Raw genomic sequence first — 23,985 nt, 5'->3', positions numbered from 1 at the left:
TTCGATCAATCTTAATCAATGATGTCTAATTCCTTAAAAATCACATTCGTTGAAAAACTCTACGTCTTGAATTATTTTTTTGCTTTAGAGTAGGCAACTTATTCAACACTTTCAAATTTATTCGCGTTTTTCTCCATTTTAAATCCCTTTACGAGCATAAAAAGATTTCTCGCATTAAAAACTGAAAACTGCGTTGGATTAAAATATAGGTATGTATATTTCTTGAAAAACTTCACGTATCGAATGATTCTTGCGCCTTGAGAGTAGGCAACTTCTTCGACACTTTCAAATATTTTCAATTTTTCCCCCTTGAACAACGATCCACGCACATTTGAAAAAGAGATAGGCAAGAAGAGAGGCAGTAAATATGACGATTATCAACAAATTCCTCTAAGAAAATAATATCGAAATTAATTAATGTACTTTATTAATTGACAATTTCCTTTCCAACAAAATGATCTGAAAACCCCACGTTTTGAATGATTTTTGCGCCTTGAGAGTAGGCATTAGGCAACTTCTTTTACATCATCGAATATTTTCGCGTTTTCTCCATCTCAACGGCCTTACGAATGTAAAAAAAATGCAATTCTGGGGAGAACCGGAGCGGCCGAGTTCAAATTTACAATGTAATTTGGTCAGGGGTACCAACTTTCCGATTCAGGCACAATTTCACATCAAAATCGCGTTTCTCAATCAATTTTTTTTGAAGTAGTAAAAACTCCACGTTTAGAATTAATTTTCTGCCTTGAGATTAGGCAACTTCTTCGACACCTTCAAATGTTTTCGCGTTCTCCTGTATTTTAAAGGCCTTACGAACGTAAAATAAAGATGATTCTGGAGAAAATCGAAGCCACCGAGTTCAAATTTACAATTTAATTCAGTCAGGTGTACCAACTTACCGGTTCAAGCACAATTTTGAATGAATTTCACATTAAAATCGTGTTTCATTAATTCAGTCAGGTGTACCAACTTACCGGTTCAAGCACAATTTTGAATGAATTTCACATTAAAATCGTGTTTCTTGAATCTTGATCAATATTTTCTTTGAACTAATAAAAACGCCACATTTCGAATTAATTTTTTGCCTTGAAACTTGAAAGTGGGCAACTTCTTCGACACATACAAGCACGTCATTTTTGATTTTTCACAGATGTACCACATTGTGCGCATGCGCAGAAAAAATGAATGAAGAAAAGAAATCAGGGATGGAAACCGTAACCGAAATTTTTAACCGAAATGAATTTTAACCGCTAAAATGAGGCAAAAACTATAACCGTAACCGTAACCATAACCGATATTATTGATTTGAAATTTTTTAACCATAACCTTAACCGATTCGTTTTTTCATTTTGGTTAAACACATAACGGTTATTTTTTTTGAGTAAAAATCTCATTTTTTTGGTGTAAAATATGACATTTATTATGATTTTTGAGAAAAAAAAGGGCTCAATTTGTCTAAAATGTCCTTCAAACTCAAAAAATGGCTGTGAAATTGCATGTTTTTCTCGTTTTTTTGGCCGCAGGCGCACTTTTTTGACATTGAAGAGCAATTAATTTTTGATAAATGAAAAAAACCGTAACCTTTATTTTTAACCGTAACCTTTATTTTTTTGGATCATAACCGTAACCCTTAACCGTAACCATAATAAATAATTTTGAAAAAAGTAACTGCTAAAAAAATAACCGATATTTTTTTTCATTTTGGTTTCCATCCCTGGAAGAAATATAAAGGACGGGCTATACTGAATTTAAGGGGATACTTATTCCCTTAACTTATACTTTAGCTTGGTTTATACTGAATTTAACGTGGACCTAAAATTTGCCTTTGTTTAACTTCTAGGGTTAAGTTTAAGTTTACGGTTAAATTCAGTATAGACATAGGTCATAGACCCAGGGCTTGCAAACCGAAACCAAAACCGAAACCGAAACCCCCAAAAACCGATTAAAATTGCTCAAAACCGAAACCAAAACCGAAATCAGGAGCGTTATTTTCCCACAACTAAAACCAAAACTGAAACCGGGAGCGTTATTTTCTCAAATTCAAAACCGAAACCAAGAGCGTAACTGATTGAAAACTGAATTGGTTTTGGTTTTGCAATTTTTCAGGTAATTAGCCTAATTAATACTGCATTTTTGGTAAAAATAAAGTAAAAACTGATGCTAAAGGTGAAAAGGCCTGAAAACTAGAAAAGTTGACAAATTTGGCACTGCCAAAGTGCCACTTTCTAGTCACATACACAAAGTATTTGATAAAGTGATCACTTTCTTGGCCTTCTTCCCTCTAAAAAATGGAGAAAAAAGGAAAAAACCGAAACCAAAACCGAAACCGAAACCGATTCCTTTGAAATCAAACCCTTTAAGCAAAACCGGAACGAGAGAGATATGATTTTAAAAAACCTAAACCAAAACCGAAACCAAAACCTTTACTTTTTCAAAAAACAGAAAACCGAAACCAAAACCGAGAGTGATATCTATCCGGTTTTCAAGCCCTGCATAGACCCTCCTTTATATAGGTAAAAAATTTGTTACCTACTTGCTTGATGTTTACAGTTTGCGGCATTCGCCGACCTTCACGTACGGAGAAATTTATTATTGATTAAGAGGTAACATTGAAAGTTATCAATCAAAAGTTTTGCAAAAATTTTGGCAAAGTGATAAAAGTTCAAGTTTTACGATCTTGAAATAATTATAAGACTGAATGTTAAAGTTGTTATTGCTTTAATTAGTGTTCTGTGTGTCACGAATCCCAACAAACGTACCCATTTCAAACAGTCTTCTTCGTTACAATGACTTCGGTTTTGAGAAGATCATTTTTGAATAAATCAGGTGCAAATTACGTAAGTAGTAAATAATTTCCTTGATTCACGAAGGTGTGACGTATGACCTTACGCAATGTAATTCTATACCTGTTCCGCGTCTGTCGATGAAAATAACTTCATAGCATTTTCGGAACACTGATCAACACATTTTTAACACTATTCACTTTAGCTCGTTGTAAAATATGATCATTTCAACAGCTTCTAGGAACTTCGTCAGCTGTATCCCAAAAATGGAACACTCAACAGAAAAGAAACCTGAACGTCCACGAGCATATAAGTTATTCTTTCTTGCGCGACGCCGGAATTCCGGTTCCAGAATTTGGAGTAGCGAAATCAAAACAAGAAGCAGGAGAGATCGCTAAACGTTTGAATGTCAAAGATATCGTTCTAAAAGCTCAGGTTTTAGCCGGTGGTCGTGGAAAGGGCCACTTTAAAGGCGGCTTGAAAGGAGGTGTTAAAATGGTCTACACGTAAGTTTTTTCATTGTTGCGTATCAAAGTATAATGACGTTTTGGTTAATTATGTTTTAATATTTTGTAGACCCGAAGAAGCCGAAAAATTAGCCGGTCAGATGATTTCTGATTATTTGATCACCAAACAAACGGGCGAAAAGGGACGTATCTGTAACGCTGTGATGGTGGCCGAACGTAAATTCCCTAGAAAAGAGTATTATTTTGCCATCATGATGGAAAGAGCTTTTTCAGTGAGTTTTTGATTTGTGAATATGAAAACTGTTATGTTGATTATAATATTACTACTGCTGTGTTGGGAATTCCATAGGGTCCAGTTTTGATAGCTTCTTCTCAAGGTGGCGTAAATATCGAAGAAGTTGCCGCAGAGAATCCTCAAGCTATCTTATACGAACCGATCAATATTACCGAAGGTTAGCTATTCACCATCGATTAATTCATTCTCACGTTTTGGATAAATTCACGTGTATATTTTCGGCAGGTTTAAGCAAAGATCAAGCTTTAAAAGTAGCATCATCCGTCGGTCTTGACGATAAAAAAGAACAAACAGCCGACATGCTTCTACGATTATACGATCTTTTTTTGAAAAGAGATGCTCTTCTAATCGAAGTAAATCCTTACGCCGAAGATGCGTCCGGAAAATGTAAATACTCGGATTACTTTACAAATTTTTTTTTTTATTTCTTTATTCTTACGTTCAATCAACTTTAAATTTCCAGTTTATTGTTTGGATGCTAAAATGAGATTCGACGATAACGCTGAGTTCAGACAGAAAGATCTTTTCGCTCTCCGGGACTGGACGCAAGAAGATGAGAAAGAAGTGGAAGCTGCCAAACACTCTTTAAATTACATCGCTTTGGATGGTAAATAATTTCACGCTTCTATTTTTAATTGACGACTTAATTATATAAATGACAACAGCTTGTAATCGTATTTCGATGAATAATGCGTTTGAATAGAATGTGATAACACGTTGCTCAGTTGTACGACTTTTGGACTTTTTTCAATTGTACGTTGTAACTTGTTAAGAGTAGCTTCATTCATCGTATTTTTCTCAGAACAGTGTTAATTTTTTTCTCAAAATCGTAAGAAAAGAAACACAATGACGTCAATTTGAATTTTTTTTCAGGCGATATTGGCTGTTTAGTAAATGGAGCTGGTCTTGCTATGGCTACCATGGATATTATTAAATTACACGGAGGTGAACCTGCTAACTTCTTAGACGTAGGAGGAGGTGCTACTGCTCAACAAGTGAAAGAGGCTTTCAAAATTATCACCGCTGATCCTAAAGTAATTCAACGAATATATTTTTTTCGCTATCGTTAACATTAAGTCAGTAGTCTGTCATAGTTGGCGATTATTCTCGTTATAATATTTTTGACCTTCGTTTTATTACGTCTGCTACGCAACATAGCACTCGAACCAACATCTGTTATCAAATAGTCGAGTGTCAATCAATTCTGTTATTCAAATTCACGTTTCAATTACATGGGTCAATTATTGTACTTTGTAAACGATTATTTTTTCCCGTGCGAACTTCAGTATGTTGATTGATGAAATTCTTTGTTGAATTTTGCTGAAAATCATAGAAAATGGAATCTATTTTACTAAGGAACTTGAAAATTGATAAATTACGATTATGAATAATTAGTAATTCTTCTCACGATGTATCTATTTGATTTTTAATTTGTTTCACGGATGATCTAAACTTCACAGGTATGTGCCATAATGGTGAATATTTTCGGTGGCATCATGAGATGCGATATTATTGCCGAAGGTATCATCGCTGCTGCCAAAGAGTTGAACTTGAAAGTTCCTATCATCTGCCGATTACAAGTAATTATCCAACTATCAAATATTATTCATTCGCTGATGAACTTTTTTGATTAAATTCCTACTTCCATAAATGTTCAATAGGGAACAAACGTAGATGATGCTAAAGTACTAATCGCTTCAGCAGCAATGAAAATTCTACCTGTTGATAATCTCGACGAAGCAGCTCGTTTAGCTGTCAAGCTCTCCAGCATCGTAGGCTTAGCTCGACAAGCTAAATTATCCGTCAACTTTGAAATACCTATTTAAAATCCAAATGTAAGTCCATCGTATTTCGACAAATTTCGAATATATACTCGAGATTTATTCGAATTGCTCTGTTTGTTTCCGTTTTAGATTCACATCCTACGAAATAAATCACCCTATTTAACGAGTATTCGAAACGTGTGAAATTCCAACGCATGTTACCGTTTTACTTTTTGAATATACGCGTACATTTGTATTATTATGTTTTTAATTTAGTACATATGTACTTCTGTTTCATTACTAGTCATCAAGCAAAATATATTACATGTGTGTTAGTTGATAAAATTGCCAATGACCGAAATGTGAAACTTTTTATACTTCTGAACACGAATAGTAGGTTAGATTTATTTAAGTATTATTCTCGTAATGCGAACTATTGACGTAATATTGGTTACAACGTGCGACAACTTGCGTTTTTAAAAATGTTATTTATGGTTTTGGGTTCTTCGGCCGGTATTATTGTTTAAAAAATAAGATTCGTGTTGTAAAATATTTCTATAGTTTCGTCTCTATTCTGCGAACAAAAACGAGATACGTCGTTCCATCCGATAGCTTTATGTTGTGCTAATCACGCGCCTATTTTTTTGCATATTAAGATTTTAAAAATGTATGCTTTTGTTTTATTATTCAAAGAATACCATTGCTTCGATTCATCATACAATGTACGTTATTTGTCTGTCCTTTGTTGCCCTTCTGTACAGCATCTAATACCCATTAAATACAATATTGTTTTTGTTGCGTTTGATTTTATTTTTATTTATTTTTTTACCTCGCACATTCTGGGATAACCTTTTCAGCGTACTACTTCGCTAAAGTAATACCGCAACGTAGTCAGAGGTGAAAATTTCAAAATTATTCGGATTCTGTTACGTTGCCATGGTATTATTGATTTTCCGTTGACCTGCAAAAGATACCCAACCTTCGGTGCTGTATCTCGAAAACCTGGTTTAACCATTTTAGCGGTGGATGTAAGTTCAGCTTGAGCAGGAAATGTCAGTTGGTTTTTCGCGACGAGCCTTGAAATCTCGATTAATTTAGCAAGGTAAGTGTATCGTTTTTGTATATTTTACCAAATTAGTTTCCTATATCTAAATCGGTACCCATGAACGGAAAAACTACATCAAAATTCATTTTTGGCTTTACTTATTACCTGTAATATTTTGTTATTCGAATGTACATATTTTACTTAATTGTTCAACTGTTGAGTTATTTTGTAACTTAGGTATGTTGATAGATTTGGTAATCTATGATTGGCATCCTTTAATTAGGTAGCCTACTTAGCATATTTAAATTTACGTTGTTGTTATTCTCATTTTTAATTAGTCTCGTGTTAATGAAAGTTTACAGTCTGATAAATTCGAAACTAAGATTTGCTTTCAAACTGAAAAATTGTCGTTTCATATTTCTATTGTTGTAATTTTCGACATACCTAGATGTGAATTTTTATTTTATATAATTATTAAATACCATATTTTTCGGTAGGGTATGCATAGCAACACGACCCAATAACTCCCGAGAAATTATATTGTACACTGATAGAGAATTGTGGACGAAGATAGTCAAAGTACTTCATTATCTCATTAATTATACTCTCAGACCGCAAATTTTTCAATCAATTTCTTCGAATTTTTATTGATAAAATAAATTATTCCTAGAGCGAAGTACCTATGAAGAAGTACATAGGTAGCTGAGTAAAAATTATATTATAATCGAAAGATTATGGTGCGAAAACTATTGTTCTATTCTATCTGTAGAGCAGTCAGTTCGGTTCCGCAAATTTATCAAATGTAAATAGGATGATAGAATTATGAATGATACCGATAATCGTTGGGTGAAAAATGGAAAAATGGTCGTAATGTTTGATGAAATCGGACTGATATGTTCAGCAGTTCGAATGAATAATATGAATGCGATGAAATTAGAATGACTGAGTCAACCATTTGTCCATTTCGCCCATTTTGGTCATAAACATTTCATTTTTCAATCATGTAAAATTAGAAAATTTCACAGGAAATGAAAATGAATGATTGTGAAAAATAGTCCCGTGATCCTGTGAAGTATTTTGAAATTTTCATTTTCACTTCATTCAGCGAGAAGGTTGATTTTTCGTTCAATAGAGAGCGGTGCCAACAATGAACTTTTTTCCATGATAACTCTTCTATCTCGATGGTCACACATTGTTTTGATAAATTTTTGCTGATTGAAAATTATAAAAGTTGAAACTTTTGGAGATTTTTGCAATATTACGCGATGTGTTTCTGAATTAATCGAATAAAATTAAAAGATCCAAGATCTGTATTCCGTAGTAGATCTCCTATTGCCAGCGCACCGTAACGGTACAACAGTTTCAAGTTGAATGTGAAATCAACTATGAAAAAGTCATAAAAAGTAAGCATACCTTCTGAAATGCATAATTTGCAGCATTTCTTCTTAGTTTATTGCAATATTAATTTCATCAACCTTTAACGAAAAGGTTACTTTTAACGAAAAACCAACAGTAAAGTATTCGTACGAATCTGTTCGGTAATCTTGGCCACTGCGATTGTTACCGTACTACACAATGCTCTGTGTTTCATCCTTCTTATGTGATTCTAAACTGATATTTAGAATGACATAGAGAGTAATATGTGTTCATGTATTATTCATTTGTTTCAGTCGATATTTGTACGGTGTATTTGAAATCGCTTCAGTTTTCGGTGTAATAGAAAATCGAGTTAATTTCATCAGTCTACAATGAATATCAATCCTTCCGGCGGTCAATGGATGAATCAATTCATCGATGCTAGTAATTTATTAGCAAACGTGAATGCGTCGAATTCCGGTATGCTGATCCATAATCCGGTCATGATGAGCGCCCAAGCTGCCGAAAATGCTCGCAGCGCTGAAATGAACGCCGCCATGAACAACGAATGTCGAATTAAAGATGTATGGGCTCATAACCTATGGATCGAATTTAAAACCATTAGGCAGCTGGTGAAAAAGTACAGGTATATCGCGATGGATACGGAATTCCCAGGTGTTGTTGCCAAACCCATCGGATCATTTCAGAATACTTCCGATTACTTATACCAATTGCTAAAGTGTAACGTCGATTTATTACGTATTATTCAGCTAGGGTTAACGTTTTTCGATGAGAACGGTAATATGCCCGATGGACCATTTACGACGTGGCAGTTTAATTTTAAATTCAATCTATCCGAAGATATGTACGCCCAAGATAGTATAGATTTACTTACTAATTCCAATATCCAGTTCAAGAAACACGAAGAAGAAGGTATAGATCCTTTCGAATTCGCCGGATTACTCATTCCTTCCGGGCTAGTGTTAATGGACGATGTTAAATGGCTTACATTCCATTCGAGTTTCGATTTCGGCTACTTGTTGAAAATATTAACCGATTATCAATTACCCGAAGATGAAAAAGAGTTTTACGAAATACTGCAGATGTATTTCGCCAACGTTTACGATGTCAAGTATTTAATGAAAAGTTGCAAAAATCTCAAAGGAGGTTTACAAGAGATGGCTGATCAATTGGAATTACAACGTATTGGACCTCAGCATCAGGCCGGCAGTGATTCTTTACTAACGGGCTTGGCCTTTTTCAAGATTCGTGATTTGTATTTCGAAGGAATGATCGACGATTCCAAATACTGCGGACATTTATTCGGACTTGGCAACAATAGTATATTGAACGGAGGCAGTATGAGATTCGCTTCCGAACCACCGGATAGCAATGCGTGAAACGTGAAAAGTTTTATTTTTATTGATGTACCTATAATTTTTGTTGTCGTCGTAAATTAAGCTTTTTTTACAAATTTTTTTTCTTGTCTTGTTTAATGTGTATAGGTGTATTTTTAAATTGCAAATTGAAAATTTTTCCATTTGTAAGCATCGATCATCGTGTATATTATTATATGAAATTACTGTATAAAGTATTGGAAAAGTAAACTTTTCACTTCGTTCGTTTACGTATTTTATTTGTAGTAAGTTGAGAGATGTTATTCTTGAAGTAGTTTTTCCGTTCAATTACCTACGTTCCCTTAAAAATAACAATTTTTTAAACTTTTTTGGTATACCTATGCATTAATCGAATGGAAAATTAATACGTTACATTTTATTATTTATTCTAGATGCTACGATCTAGCATTTGCCACATTGACGCCGACGCGGCCATATCGTAAGATGCTTCTTTCAAATTCATTCGTTTAAAATGTCCAGTAGCTGGTTAAACTACAACAAAAGCGAAGACTCGCACGAGGACAGCCTTTGCTCGGTTTTCAGTAAATATTATCCTCCCGAAAATGAAGTCTACGAAATTAGAAACGTTTGGGCTTCGAACTGTTTCGAAGAGTTCTGCGTCATCCGGCAGATGGCCAAACGTTACAAGTACGTAGTCGTCAATACCAAACACCCAGGTCTGATATTTCGCAACGATTTCCCAGATCAGTCCGATTACACGTACGATTTAATGCAAAGGAATGTAAACCTACTTCAAGTAATACAAATAGGATTATCGTTCTTCGACTGCTTGGGTAACTTAGCCATACCTAATCACACATGGCAGTTTAATTTCAAATTTGATCTCGATAAAGATACGTACGCGCCGGAAGCTATAGAATTATTGGCAGCTGTAGGAATACCTTTCGATAAACATCGAGACGAAGGTATCGTTCATACGTATTTCGCCGAATTACTCTTAACTAGCGGTTTAGTCCTAGTCAACGATATAACATGGGTTGGCTATAACTGCCTTTACGATTTCGGATACTTGATACGTTTACTCACCAATTTCAATTTACCGTTGAATGAGTTTGATTTCTTAGAAAAGTTGTACTTGCATTTTCAACGTATTTACGATGTTAAGTATTTGTTGACGAGTTGCAAACATTTGTGCGATAATCTCGATGATGTGGCTTCTCAACTTCAAATTAATCGCACCGGACCGAAGTATTATGCCGGTAGCGATGCTTTACTCTCCGGTAGAGTTTTCTTTAAATTGAAATCGTGGTATTTTGAGAATATGATCAACGATAGAGTATATTGTGGAAGAGTGTGTGGGTTGTGCTCTAGAGGAGCTGTTGTAAATTTTAAACAGGATTTACACGCTATTTTGAACGATAATTTTTAACATTCTTTTTGCTTTACGTTTTATGTAAGTAATATAATTTCTTCGTTCGTTACTTAATTGGAATAAATGTGAAGAGTTTTCTCATTATTACCTACATTTATTTTAACAGAACGTTATTATAATACGACGATATTATTAGTTCTTTATTAGATTCTAATGGCTTTGAACATTGCTATCATTCACTGCCCAGTGCCCACTTAATACCTATTTAAATGGGCGTACATCGATGAATTCTTTAAATAATTATTAGGGCTGCAGCCATTCGTTAGATACCTACGAGTCTAAAACAAAAGGTACCTATTATAATAAAAAATTTTGTAATCTGAAGAATAAACTGAATTTTGAAAAACACCTACTCGAGGACCTACTCCTATTGTAATTTATAAAATCTCCAACTACCGAGAGAAGCCACAAAGAAATAGAAATTTGGATAATAGATCATTCAGCCATATTTCGACGATGCATATGTTTTAATTATTTCAAGTATGCTCATCGGTCATCATCTTGTACTCAGCCTAGCGCAATTTAAAACTGTGAGAAAATATTAGCCTATTTTGAGGCTACATAATGAAAATTCTAAACCTGATAAAACTTCTTGAATTGGTAGGTATCGCCTTTGGCTAGAATACCGTATCGAGTGAAGTGATCTCATACATTTTTTAGAGTTACTACTGCCATCGTACCAAAACTTCATGGGTGCATTGTACCTACTACATTTTTTTGTTCTATCTATATGTAGTTGGCAAATATTCAATTAATATGTACGTACTTAATGTAAATCTTGAATTGTGTGTGAATAATAAAAAAATAAACTATTATATGTAATTTTGTGCGCTCATTTAATCAATTATACACTGGAACTAACTAATCTGTAGCACTTTTCGGTACTTTCTTGTAAAAGCTTAGGATTATGAAAACAAAATTGAACTTCATGGAACACTCTTGATTCAAGGACACAATGACGAAAAGTGAATATCAAGTTGAGTTTCGATGACTTAAAAAAGGGTAAAATTTTTGCAGATAACTACCTAGTAATGATGTGGACATTTTTAACTGTGTTTTTCAAGTTTAATCCAAAACAAGTTGCTAAGAATAATCGATCAAATTACGTAATACGTACTAATAAACCAGCAGACCATCTCAACTTTGAAAAAAAAATGAAACTCTCTCTTTGTTCCTAAAATCCGTCAAATTCATCGAAGTACGAACGTACAAATTCCACACTCATTTCTAGAGACATAAAATTCGTATATTCAAACATTTAACAGATGATATTTGAGATGCAATCTAGTAACAGGTAACGTGAAATCTACGCTAATGGTTACAAGCACAGATTCAATTTCATACAACAATTAAAATCAAATCTATTTACATTTTCCCCCCAACTATCTATCTATTTACAAAACATTTTAGTTTCGAAACATTGACGATGAAATCATTTTTCAATTTCTTTCCATTTTTTTCTAATAGCCACCATATCTTCATCTGATGCACAATGATCCTCGGTTATTTCTGCTTCTGTAATCAAATTCGTGAGTAAAAAATAAGGATTACGAAACTGTAAGTCTGTAAAATAATCACGATCAAGGTGTCCATACTTCTAAACAAATGATTTTCCTTGACTATTCCAGACCAATTTTAAATATTCAGTTACACTCAAATATCGGAAGAGGAAGAGAAAAGGAGCAAATCGATTAAACCTAGGTAATTTTAATTTCGCATACTACCTATAAATTCACCAACTTTTGGCCGAGAATTTATGAAGCTACACGCGGGGGAGGAGGCGCTCAGTGATCCAGTCGAAAAACTTACCTAGAAAAACTCAGACTTTTGCACATGAAAATTTGAAATTTGGGTTACGGTGGTTCTCAAACACGTCGATTTGATTTTTGATGACAATTTTACCAAATTGACCAAGAAAGCTGAAATTTGGGATATACCCTATTTTCGATATGCCAAATCGATTGGAAATGGTTTCAACCCGTTTTGAGCAGTACTGGAGCCTCCAGCAGATTTTTGAAACTCGAAATTCCCACAAAATTCCATCAAATTGGAGTTGTAAAGCTGATATTTATTCTAAAAACTAATTTCAATCAAGACGTTTTGGAGCCTCCAGCGACTTTTTGAAAATTCCTGAAGCCTCCAGCAGATTTTTGAAACTTCAAATTTTTACAAAATTTCATCAAATGGAGATGGAAAGCTGAAATTTACTCTACACTACAATTTTAACACCCTCTGCAGACGACTTCAGGTGGGTTCAAGTCATTTTAGAGCCTCCAGCGACTTTTTTGAAAATTACTGGAGCCTCCAGTAGATTTTTGAAACTTGAAATTCCCGCAACATTAATTTATCAAATGGAGTTGGCAAGCTGAAATTTACTTCGCAGACTACATGGTGGTTTCAAATGGTTTTGAAGCTTCCAGCTACTTTTAGGAAATTTCAATTTTCCAAAAAACGCCAAACAACCTTTCAAAAAGTCGCTGGAGGCTCCAAAACGTCTTGAAATCCACCAGCAGTCAACTTCGTAGCATATTGAAATTAGTTTGCAGATTCTGCATTTCGACTCTTAATCTCGGTTTGATGAAATTTTAAGTTTCAAAAATCTACTGGAGGCTCCAGTAATTTTCAAAAAAGTCGCTGGAGGCTCTAAAATGACTTGAACCCACCTGAAGTCGTCTGCAGTGGGTGTTAAAATTGTAGTGTAGAGTAAATTTCAGCTTTCCATCTCCATTTGTTGAAATTATGTGAAAATTTAAAGTTTCAAAAATCTGCTGGAGGCCCTAAAACGACTTGAAATTCCACTTCAGTACTTCGTAGCGTATTAAAATTCGTTTTTAGAATAGATTTCAGCTTCACAACTCCAATTTGATGGAATTTTGTGGGAATTTCGAGTTTCAAAAATCTGCTGGAGGCTCCAATACTGCTCAAAACGGGTTGAAACCATTTCCAATCGATTTGGCATATCGAAAGTAGAGTATATTATCCCAAATTTCAGCTTTCTTGGTCAATTTGGTAAAATTTTGATTTTTTCCCTCATTTTTGGCCTAAATTGGATTTTCAAAAATTCACTAAAAATCGAAAAACGCACTTTAGCACTTGAAATTTTGATACGTGATAAATTTTTGCATGATATTTCGATCTACCTATGTAAGGTTTGAAAAATTTCGTACAAGTCCTATGTTGAAACGCAAAATCTGAGATTTCGGCTGACCTGTCAATCAAAATGGCCGCCATTTTGTGAGTAAGGCCAACTTTTTTTTGGGCAAGTTTGCTTTAAAATGTTCCTTATGATGTCCCCTTCAAGAACAAAGTTGTCCCGGAGGATCGGCTGGGGGGGGGGGTGCAATTACTCCTATTGTCATATGCCGGACTAATATTTTTTTCCGAAAATGGGGCAACAATTGAAAGTTGAAACAGACGTGAACAGGCACAAAGAAACAATTGGAGACTAAATTTTTCAAGAATGGATCACTCGTGGACCGAAGTTTTACAAAGTTATCATCAATTCTATAAAATTTCCTGATTTTGGGTTAAAAATCACACATTTTCTTGACTTTTCTATAAGGGTGAAATTTCCTGGCCTTTTTTTTGAGTTTTCTAGGTTTTCAAAAGAACGGACTCCTCGGATAAATGAGATACTTACTGTAACGTCCAGGAGCTGTCTCTTGAAACTGGATTACTTTCTTTAAATCTTGTTCAGCAAATTGAGCGTCTTTAATCAACTAAAATAATGGCAGAAATGTGTAAGTTTTAGTTCAGTAATACTTTCATCAAGAGTATAATCTCACACACGTCAAAATTACCTCTTTGATTACTTCGGGATCTGTTATAGCTTTATTATTCTGAAACTGTTCGTTAATCTCTTGACGAAGGACTGAAAAAAGATTTCATGAACGATATTATTCTTCAGATCATGATTGAATCACAAAACTATTTACACCTTTAGGTAATGTAAATGTAGCTCACCACCAAGTATTTCAGTATCGCCTTGAAACACTCTATTCTTCGTTTTGTGCAGAGTTTTGAATACTTTCAACACCTGAAGAAAAACAATAAAAAGTTCAGTGGAACTGTCAAGTAAGAAATAAGTAGAAGCTGTCGTTTACTTACTTCAGATCTTAGAGACATCGTTGAGAAAATGTTCCAACACCTCTAACACAGGATTCGGTCGTGGGCGATGCTTTATATTACTTTTTCATCGTATCCTTGTTTTAGTATGGAATTTCACGACGATTTTTATAGTGAAAGTTTTTTGCAGCGAACATTTAACGAGTAAATTTATAGATCCAAATTTCATCCAAGTTCCTCAAATTCATTATCAGTCGGTCTGCGGTCATATGATAACACGATAAAAAATAAAAACAAAATGTGCGCATGAGCAAGCGTAACTTATCGATGAATGAAATAAATCCCAGAATGACATTTCGTGAAAATTTATTTCCTGACTTACGTTCTGTTCAATATTGCAATTGAAAATCATCGTTGATGTGAAATGATTTGAGTTTATCGAGGAGTTATTTTCGGACAAATGATATCGAAAAATCTCTCACAAATAATCGATTAAAATCACCATCGTCGTTAATGTGAAATCAATCGCAGAAGCGAGAGAGAAATTCGAGCTCTAAACATTGGCTGCACTACTTTATCGCACAACCCGATTATAAAAAATTTTCGCTGTACAATTTTTCCATTTTGACGACGATTTTCAGTTTGAAGTATCGAAAAATGAAGGAATTTAACATGGAATAAAGAGGAAATTGGAGCTGCATTTTGTTCATCTTGCCGACGACATAATCTTCGTTGAAGAACAATGCCAATGACGACCTTCTAAGTGAGTGTAGTTTTATTTTTTCGCGTTGAATCGTCACACCGTATATTTACTTCACTGGTGTTTTTGACAAGACGGTCAAATGTTATCATAAAAAATTGGATTTACACTTCGATACAGCACTCTCTGATAAATGAACGAGCGTTAAGAAACTTAAGTACGATAATCTTTCAACAAAATCACTTGATAGTCACTTTTGAATTTCAGATCGTATAATTCGTGTAACGTCTCCATACACACCATTTCCTCTTCTAATTAATAAACCGTGTATAACTTTCGTGGTTTTACCCAATTTTTATATCATTATGATGCGGGCAAGTAATACGACCACAAGAAGAAAACGTTTGAAACGTTTTAGAAAAACGCCTTATCCCCAAAAACAAGGTAGGAACACCATATTTTATTGCAATTCGATCACTATTTTGGGAAATCGTAGGTTGTGAAAAAAAATGCTTACTAACATTTTGTCCTTCGATTCCCACCGTAATACTAATTGGGAAAGATGTTTGAATTCCTCGAACGTTTTGGTTATATACTAACAGACATTGGTGTATCAGTAACACTTTGTCGATGTGGGATGATTTTGTTTGAAAAATATCACAAAATACGTGCTAAGATCGCTTCGATAAATTGAATTCTGTTTTCAGGAATGTCTGAACAAGACACAAATGCAAATGGAGATATCGCCAAGGATTTTTTGTCTACTGGACGTACCGGAAGGAGGAATGCGCTGGCTGACGTTTTAGGCGAACATCAAAATGTATCCACTTCGGATTTGCCTTCAAAATTGGAGAAACTTTCGACCAATGGTACGTTCTCCTTTAGAATATTTTCAAATTATCTTTCATCCTTCGGTTCATTAATCTTTCGAACCTAATCAAACATTCTGTACGTTTCAGATGCCGAAAGTTCCACTTCTAAACAAAATTGTGTCAACGAGAATCAAAATTCGACTACATCTACGTCAACTAAAGAAGGTTAAAATTCTACTACTACTACCGAACCATACTTCGTAGACTTAGAAGCTACGCACACCAGACTAAGAGCGAACCATTATGGACAGGTTCAAGCGAATAATAAATTTTCAACTTTATTTAGCCCCTTTTTTTTATTCTTAATCTTCATTCTCGAAAGGCGATTTATCTAAAACGTCAATTACTTTTCTTCTCAAATGTAATTTCGTCACGTTCCTTGAATTTTGACGGTTGTTCTTTCCTCTTTTACTGTCTTTTAAAACGCTTCAATGAATTCCAGCTTTCGAGCGATTTGTGTTTACTCGTCCGATTTCAAAGCAATTATTTAATTAAGAGCGTTATTTATTGCTTAATTCACCAGAAAACATCAATAGGTTAGATATAAAGACAGTTTTTCACCAGATGTACAGTTTATTACGTTAAGCTTTTTACAAAATTTGTTTTTACTATTTAATAATCTTAATTCTCGATTCCTATAATTTTTTTAAAAAGTTTAACGAATTGAATAACAAAAAAAAAAAAAGAAAAAAAGATTGATAATAAATTTTTACACGTTGAAATAATAATGATTATGTAGAGAAAACATGTTCCTATTTTACCTATTTATTTGAAATGAATTTTTATACGTATTGTATGTTTTTAAATAATATATATTGGAAAAATATAGTGATCTTACGTATATATTTATATAAAAATTAATAACGCGAAGTACAAATTTTATTTGTTTTTCGTTTCATTTTGCAAAACATTGTATCATGTGCGTTGTTTTCCGTGATGACATTGTAATCATTTTACCTCAGTAATATCTGCCTACTAGTCAATAAATTAAGCATGTAAGTTGTGAACCAAACATTTTTATTTATTCCTATGTATTTTCCCCCTTTTTCTTTTATTTCTTTCTTTTTGGAAATGAATAAATTCCAAGAAATATAATTGTTTTGGTTATTTGCTTCGATGGTTACGAATACCTACCTGCGAATGTAATACGGTAATCATGATTCACGTGGCTTATACATTATTAACGAATGTTTTTATTGAATTCTCACGAGTAATCGATATACTAGAATTTTTTTCTTCCAACTTGGAAAATGACGTGATCACCGAAGTGCCCATTGTTAAATGAATACTTCATGTTGTTTTTTTTTTCGACCACGAACGAATTTACGTAAGTTGATTAGTGTCGTCGACAGCGGTACAATACAATTTCCCTTTTGTTTCCTCTCACTAATTAGCTATATTGAAGCGAATGGATTGTAAAAAAGTAATTATTGTGCTCTTTTCCGTTCTTTTTTTTTTTTTTTTTTTTTTTTAAAGTGATTTTAAATATTCTATTATACCTATACGTTTCGATGATGGTCCTATTTATACGAATGTGCGTAATGACTCGGATACTTAATGACGAATTCGAAGAACTATACATTTTGAATAACTCTGTTTATCTCATCTTTAATTCTGTTCTGTCTTTAAAATGTAATTATACGAGGTGCCCGAACATTTATTTCATTAGGGCAATTATTGCTTCGTGAAAAGTGAGAAAGATGGTCTAATGTAAAGAAAAATCAATATGTTTATACACTCGCTAGCCTATACCGAGAAAAATGTTAATTTTTTCCTCCCTTTTGTGAATTTATAACGATTACAGGAATGATTACTGTAACATGTGGTAGCGGCAGCGGCATGCTTTGGCTATGTTTAAACACGAACGGTTAAATTGACGCGTTTATGATTTATTGATATCCATTAATTATTTCATTCTTTTTTTAAATGAAAAAATTTGCATGAGTTTGAAACCGTAATTTCGTTGGTCTACATGTTCTGGCGTAGTGGTTTTTTTTTTTCTATACAGAATTATAAAATGTTCTGTGAAGATTAAAGAACCGAACGTAGTCGACTATAGTCGTAGATCATTTCAGATAGATTAACATCTGCCCACTTTCAATCATCGTAATGATGATTATTAGTACATCTTGTTACTTTTTGTCGTCAAATTCTAAAAGTATTTAAAAGTAATTAAAAATCATAGAAATATTTTACCTACCTATCCCTTGTATTTATTCGTACTCAGCGCTCTTGAAAACCCAACAAACACGTATCGCACGATTTTATTTTCAATTTACAGGAAATTCAGAAGACCAGTGTTGGTATAGAGGGGGGGGGGGGGGTGTTGAACCAAAAATGACTTGATATTCGTATTCAGCGCTTTAATAAACGTAGGTATAGAACGATATTATGTCACACGATGTTTGACTTTTTTTTTACATTTTGACCAAAATTTTGAGGTTTTGTAGCCCCCCCTCCATGGATTTGCGAATCCCATCACAAAAAGTTCATACCTAGTTGCAAATTATAATAAATACGCGTATTTTCTATATTTTTCAGAATTTTTAAATTATTGAAGACCGAAATCATGCAAGCGTTTAAAAACTGAGCTTTCAAAAAGAACTCAACTTTGAATTTTCGAAATCATTGATAAAGATATATTTTTAAAGTTAGTACAACTACATGAATAGGTTCCTTTGAAACACTGGAAATAAACTTTATTGGAATTCAAAATTAGGCATTTCGACGAGAACTTTCAATTACTAAAAAAAAAAAACAATTTTGATTCTTTTCACTATAGTTTTTCCAAAACTGGACAATCGAAAAATCTGCTATAGAGGATGACTCCAGAATAGGCTGAAAACTGTCACCAAATCGATTCAAGGGATCAAAATGAGACAAATGGGTCATTCCATGTCAATTCAACCAACGTTTTGAGTCATGTCTTTCGATTTCGCTCAAATTTTTTTTACAATATATCCCCACCCAGTAAGTAAGAACCCCGCAATTAGATTGGTCCCAGCCCCCTCAGGGGGCGGGTGGAACTGCAAGGGCTTCCATTATTTTCACATTGTCTCGAGTTACTCAACTTCAGCAGCCCATTCCTCCAAAACTATGATACTTTGATCAAAACTGATATCACAGTTTGAAAAAGCATTGCTTTTAAAACTTTTTAGGCATTTTGAAATTTTTAAAAGTTGGAAGTTGAACTTTCAAATTGAAAGTTCAAACTTCAAAATGGCGCTGTAAGTGAGAGCTACCATTTAAAATTTTGAAACAATTTCCATAGATGTACCTTTTGATGCTTTTTTGAAATATTCAAGTTTCAAGATGGGATCTCTCAATAGAGGGGGAGTACCCCACCCCCAATTTTGGGCGAAACTTTCGAAAGAAAATCTGGGGCATGTGATATATCGAATTCTATGTTTTTGGTGACGCTGAACACGAATATGATGTTAGATTCATGATAGGACCTCATCCACGGCCCCCAGCACCTTCCCAAAGGGGGCAAAAGTTCAAAAAAACGTTTTGTTCGTGTGACACATGAAATAGTATGTTTTTGGGGACGCTGAACACGAATATGACATCAGATTTGTGATTAGACCTCATCCACTGCCCCCAACAATTTTTTTGGACTTTTACCTTTTGGGCAAGGTTCTGGGGGCCATAGGTGAAATCGATTCGAAAAACTAAGGCAAATTTCGTGTTCAGTGATATCGAAAACATGCTATTTCATGTGTCACACGAATATAACCATTTTTTGTGCGGGGGTCACCCCCTTTGGGAAGGTGCTAGGGGCCGTGGACAGGTCCAATCAAAAATCTGACGTGATATTCGTGTTCAGCGTCACCAAAAACATACTGTTCCATGAGACACACGAACAAAACACTTTTTTGAAATTTACCCCCTTTGGGGGGTGCTATGGGCCGTGGATGGGATCTTATCAACCATCTGACGTCATATTCGTGTTCAGCCTTACCAAAAACACAGAATTCGATATATCACATGCCCCAGATTTTCTTTCGAATGATTTGCCCCAAATTGAGGGTGAGGGTGCTTCCTCTCCATTGAGAGATCCCATCTCGAAACTTAAATATTTCAAAAAAGCATCAAAAGGTACATTTAAGGAAATTTTTTCAAAATTTTAAATGGTAGCTCCCACTTACTGCGCCATTTTAAAATTTGAACTTTCAATTTGAAAGTTCAACTTTCAACTTTTGAAAATTTCAAAATGCTTAAAAAGTTCTAAATGCAATTCCCTTCCGAAATATGAAATCAGTTTTGATCAAAGTATCATAGTTTTGGAGGAATGGGCTGCTGAAGATGAGTACCACGAGACAATGTGAAAATAATGGAAGCCCTCCCCCACCCACCCCCTGAGGGGGCTGGGACCAAACTAATTGCGGGGTTCTTACTTACTGGGTGGGTATATATTGTAAAAAAAATTTGAGCGAAATCGAAAGACATGACTTTCAAAATCGCCTTTTTTTTGGTTGAGTTGACATGGAATGACCCAAATAAGATTTCAATTTTATCAAATTCCGATCTTTTTCAATTTAATTTTTCGAAAATTTGTAAAAAAAAAATCGAAAAATGAAATTCAACCCCTAAAATGTATAATCACTGTAACTAATTTGCTTGCAACAATTTTTTTTGGCAATGTTTTAAATTGATCTTTGTAATTATTTTTTCCGTTTGATCTTTTTTTTTTTTTTTTTTTTTTTTTTTTTCAAAACAAAAAATACTTGAAATGATAAACTTTTATCAGACAATGATTGAGGGTATTTATTTTGAGCCCCACTGGGCTCGTATCGAAAAATGTAAGTTGAAATTCAAAAACAGTGATGAAAATTTTCATCACCCCAATCGCTAGGAGCATATTTTGGACCACAATGACCTTGTACGTATAAAAAATAAGTTTAAATTTTAATCAAGCGCAATTGCAAACGCTCAATGATGCATTTTTAACAATTTGAAGGATCCTAAATTGTACGATCAGGCCGCAAAAATTTTTACTGAATGCCTTAAAAAAAAAAAAAAAAAAAAAAAAAAAACTCAAATTGAAATACTAGTTGGTAACTAGCCCATGAGCTCATTTCATGAGATCTTGAAAAAAAAAACAAAAAACTATTACGACAAATTGTACATTTTTTTTATTTCACTACATAGTAAGAAACATCCATTTAAAATTATTAACAATGAAAAACTATGTATAATATGTATACGATAAACAAGCACATTTTCCTAAAACATTACATAACATAGGTTATAAGAATTTTTGTAAAATTCATTTGGAAGAAGTTAAAAATAAAAGTACGTTGGAATAATTGAGAAAAAAAAAAGAATTAAATAAAAATAGCGTGGGTACGACGTTTGCATGGGAGAATTCGAAAATCGAAATCGAGTAATTCGATAGGTAGAGAATATATAGTTACATGTACATTGTACATACATTTTTTTTTTAAATTATATACGTAAAACAATGGTAAAAATGTTTTAAAACAACGCATTTTCTTTAAAATAATAAGGTATAAAATGTTTTAACAAATCATTCCATACACGTTACATGTAGGTAGGTATATGTATAGTAGGTAAAAGTACAACAACGACAAACAAGCTGAGAACACTTTGAAAAATATAAGTAAAAAGTGGAAGCGAATTCGAAGTTGGAAAAATTTATTAAAAACATTTGCGAGAGCGATTAAAAGTATAGGTAGTATGGTTTTTCGTTTTCAAGCTACCAATTAAAAAATAACGAAAAACGAAGAAACAAACGAGAAAAACAACAGCAACAACAGAAAAAAAAGGGTGATTTTTAAAACCCCACTAAAAAATATACGTCGTCGGTTCGAATGGAAAGCCCTTTGAGCTGGTTGACGTTGTTGATTGGAAAATTGTCACGTCCCCTGATATGTTGTAAATTTCAGTGGCAATGGCGGCTATATAAAGCTTCTCTAGATTCTCGTGTGCTATACTTGTTTCGCAGTATACATTGTAGGTACCTACATATATACGTATATAACGCACTCGTTTAAACTTCGTGCTTTATCAATGTCAACTTAATAATACCTACGTACAATACTCGAAAATTTACAAACCCGATATAACCTCTCTCTTTCGTTCGTTTTTTTTTCTTCCTTTCTCTATCTCTCTATGTACGTATTAAGCGAGACTGTGAAGCTTTCGACCAAAAATGATGGGTTTTTTCATTAGGTAGGTAGAGGTAGGTACCTACAAACGTTAATATAATATGTACGACCGGCTACGGTGCGGGATAATGATGCCGATGAGTAGTCTACCCATAACCTGCCCTTCGCTTCTCTCTTCTTCTTCTTATACCCAACCCGAAAATGTACATCGGGAAAAATCCTTACACACCTTAATTTGGTGGTATTGAACATGTCCTCGCGCTAAGGTAGGAAGGTACGTACGGTACCTACTGCACGACATTTTTTTGCATTGTTATAGTACGCCGTGAAGTAACGTTGATTACTGAAGAGTACTTCGACTCGAATCACTATTAAGCGAATGAGAAATGTTCTCGTTAATAATTCGTTCGTCTTTTTTTTCTTTTTTTTTCGTTCTTTTAGTTTTTCGATAAGTCCAGGACAATAGTGTATATTCTAAGTATTTGCTTCGCCAAGTGCAACGTCGTCGTGATAATGACGCATTTGACAAAAGGACTAATTGTGGTTGATTTTCAGGATTAAATGAGTAGGTAGTTATTGGGACACTCGCAATTCGTACTTTTATTGCTGAAGGGAAGAAAACTCTCAATTTTTCAATTTTTTGAATATTTTCTGCAACATTTTTAAGACAGAATGGTTTACCTGTTCTGACACTTTTGGGTAACATTGAAAATTCAAACGTTCAAAAATGACTTTTTTCTATTTCTTCAGACTTTTGAAAACGTGAAAATTTTTTAGGACAGTTACTATCAATGACATTTTGTCTGAATTTTAACAACTTGGAAAAAAATCAACGAATTGCTAATAAGATTACACCTACTAAATTTTCAAAAATGACTTTCTGCTATTTTTTTTCATTTCAAAACTTTCTTCAGAGAGGAGACTTTACCCTATTTCTGATTTATCTCTCCAATTAGAAGTGGAGTTTGACCAATTTTTTTTTGTCAACACAAAAAAGATTACCTAACAACGTATTTTATTTGTGAGACCTTTTTGAAGTAAGATATTCTGATTTGAATGAAATCGAGCCAGATTGAAAGATCACCTCCTAAACGCCCACTTCTAAAATTTGAGATGCTCAAGTTCATTTTTAGATTTTTGTTGAATTTTTTAAAATTTGAAAAATTCAAAAAAATTCCTACTGTTTTTAAGGCAATTTATTAACTTTTTTTTCCTAACAAAATGAACCAATGTAAATAATTATTGCATCCCAGCCCTCTCACTCAAAAATTATCAGTTTTGAGCTATTCTGGAGCCTTCTGTGAATTTTAAATTTTTTATAGAAAGGAGGAGAGTTGCGATAAAAGGCCATTTTTTGGCACCAGGTATGTAGTTATCGACTCAACCACTATTAAAATGTTGTAATGAATGTACGAAATACGAATCCGTGGTTGGTTAACCCAAAATGACCATTTTTTGGGCTCCAGGGGTTCCCAAAGTTGCGAATAAAAACATAATTTTGGGAACCACTGAGCATTGCTTTCAAAAACTTTTTTAGCATAAAATATCCGTTTGAAACCAATAAACGTTATGCGAGGAGATTTCTCTATTTTCGACCCTTGGGAGCAGAAATGGGAAGGTTTCAATTTTTTGAAAATTTTGGAACCTCCATTTTGGACCCACCCCCTCGAACCCCGCTAAAAAGCTTTTTACAGTTTATTAGTATCTGAAAGACCTCC

General features: G+C 33.9%; 5 protein-coding genes across 7 annotated transcripts; 4 read left to right on the top strand and 1 right to left on the bottom strand.

The window, feature by feature from the left end:
- The first annotated feature begins 2,621 nt into the window (after positions 1-2,621).
- On the top strand, positions 2,622-6,113 carry ScsbetaA (Succinyl-coenzyme A synthetase beta subunit, ADP-forming). Of its 2 annotated transcripts, XM_065347810.1 has the most exons (10): positions 2,622-2,837; positions 3,018-3,289; positions 3,360-3,522; positions 3,600-3,702; positions 3,771-3,932; positions 4,009-4,152; positions 4,419-4,579; positions 5,006-5,125; positions 5,207-5,380; positions 5,459-6,113. In XM_065347810.1, the coding sequence occupies exons 1-9, from the start codon at positions 2,787-2,789 to the stop codon at positions 5,369-5,371; spliced, it is 1,341 nt and encodes a 446-aa protein (XP_065203882.1). In that variant the 5' UTR covers positions 2,622-2,786; the 3' UTR covers positions 5,372-5,380; positions 5,459-6,113. The 2 variants fall into 2 exon arrangements, with proteins under 2 accessions (XP_065203882.1, XP_065203881.1); XM_065347809.1 differs by having other exon boundaries at positions 5,207-6,113.
- Positions 6,114-6,252: 139 nt separating this feature from the next.
- On the top strand, positions 6,253-11,321 carry LOC135833981 (CCR4-NOT transcription complex subunit 7-like). The gene is made up of 2 exons (XM_065347812.1): positions 6,253-6,410; positions 9,499-11,321. The coding sequence occupies exon 2, from the start codon at positions 9,579-9,581 to the stop codon at positions 10,494-10,496; it is 918 nt and encodes a 305-aa protein (XP_065203884.1). The 5' UTR covers positions 6,253-6,410; positions 9,499-9,578; the 3' UTR covers positions 10,497-11,321.
- On the top strand, positions 7,518-9,330 carry Pop2. Its single transcript, XM_065347811.1, has 2 exons — positions 7,518-7,756; positions 8,024-9,330. Exon 2 carries the CDS (start codon positions 8,102-8,104, stop codon positions 9,107-9,109), a length of 1,008 nt encoding a protein of 335 aa, XP_065203883.1. The 5' UTR covers positions 7,518-7,756; positions 8,024-8,101; the 3' UTR covers positions 9,110-9,330.
- Positions 11,322-11,723: 402 nt separating the features above from the next.
- LOC135833982 (complex III assembly factor LYRM7) lies at positions 11,724-14,858 on the bottom strand. Its single transcript, XM_065347813.1, has 5 exons — positions 14,607-14,858; positions 14,463-14,535; positions 14,300-14,370; positions 14,140-14,218; positions 11,724-12,014 (listed from the first exon to the last, which is right to left on the bottom strand). Exons 1-5 carry the CDS (start codon positions 14,622-14,624, stop codon positions 11,932-11,934), a joined length of 324 nt encoding a protein of 107 aa, XP_065203885.1. The 5' UTR covers positions 14,625-14,858; the 3' UTR covers positions 11,724-11,931.
- Positions 14,859-14,969: 111 nt separating this feature from the next.
- On the top strand, positions 14,970-17,231 carry LOC135833983 (cAMP-dependent protein kinase inhibitor alpha-like). 2 transcript variants are annotated; one of them, XM_065347814.1, is made up of 4 exons: positions 14,970-15,327; positions 15,532-15,708; positions 15,972-16,133; positions 16,224-17,231. In XM_065347814.1, exons 2-4 carry the CDS (start codon positions 15,630-15,632, stop codon positions 16,304-16,306), a joined length of 324 nt encoding a protein of 107 aa, XP_065203886.1. In that variant the 5' UTR covers positions 14,970-15,327; positions 15,532-15,629; the 3' UTR covers positions 16,307-17,231. The 2 variants fall into 2 exon arrangements, with proteins under 2 accessions (XP_065203886.1, XP_065203887.1); XM_065347815.1 differs by lacking the exon at positions 15,532-15,708 and having other exon boundaries at positions 14,973-15,327.
- The last annotated feature ends 6,754 nt before the right edge of the window (positions 17,232-23,985 follow it).

Source organism: Planococcus citri, chromosome 2 (genome assembly GCF_950023065.1).
Source record: "Planococcus citri chromosome 2, ihPlaCitr1.1, whole genome shotgun sequence".
NCBI classification, from domain to species: Eukaryota; Metazoa; Arthropoda; class Insecta; order Hemiptera; family Pseudococcidae; genus Planococcus; species Planococcus citri.
This window is presented reverse-complemented; position numbering and strand designations above follow the sequence as displayed.

Coding starts and splice junctions, on each gene's coding strand:
- LOC135833983 (XM_065347814.1), top strand. CDS start 15,630: ATGATGCGGGCAAGTAATACGACCACAAGAAGAAAACGTTTGAAACGT. Junction 15,709..15,971: donor GCCTTATCCCCAAAAACAAG/GTAGGAACACCA, acceptor TTCTGTTTTCAG/GAATGTCTGAACAAGACACA. Junction 16,134..16,223: donor GGAGAAACTTTCGACCAATG/GTACGTTCTCCT, acceptor TGTACGTTTCAG/ATGCCGAAAGTTCCACTTCT.
- ScsbetaA (XM_065347810.1), top strand. CDS start 2,787: ATGACTTCGGTTTTGAGAAGATCATTTTTGAATAAATCAGGTGCAAAT. Junction 3,703..3,770: donor ACCGATCAATATTACCGAAG/GTTAGCTATTCA, acceptor TATTTTCGGCAG/GTTTAAGCAAAGATCAAGCT. Junction 5,126..5,206: donor CTATCATCTGCCGATTACAA/GTAATTATCCAA, acceptor AATGTTCAATAG/GGAACAAACGTAGATGATGC.
- Pop2 (XM_065347811.1), top strand. CDS start 8,102: ATGAATATCAATCCTTCCGGCGGTCAATGGATGAATCAATTCATCGAT.
- LOC135833982 (XM_065347813.1), bottom strand. Junction 14,371..14,462: donor CGATACTGAAATACTTGGTG/GTGAGCTACATT, acceptor ATCTTTTTTCAG/TCCTTCGTCAAGAGATTAAC. Junction 14,219..14,299: donor ATCCCGAAGTAATCAAAGAG/GTAATTTTGACG, acceptor CCATTATTTTAG/TTGATTAAAGACGCTCAATT.
- LOC135833981 (XM_065347812.1), top strand. CDS start 9,579: ATGTCCAGTAGCTGGTTAAACTACAACAAAAGCGAAGACTCGCACGAG.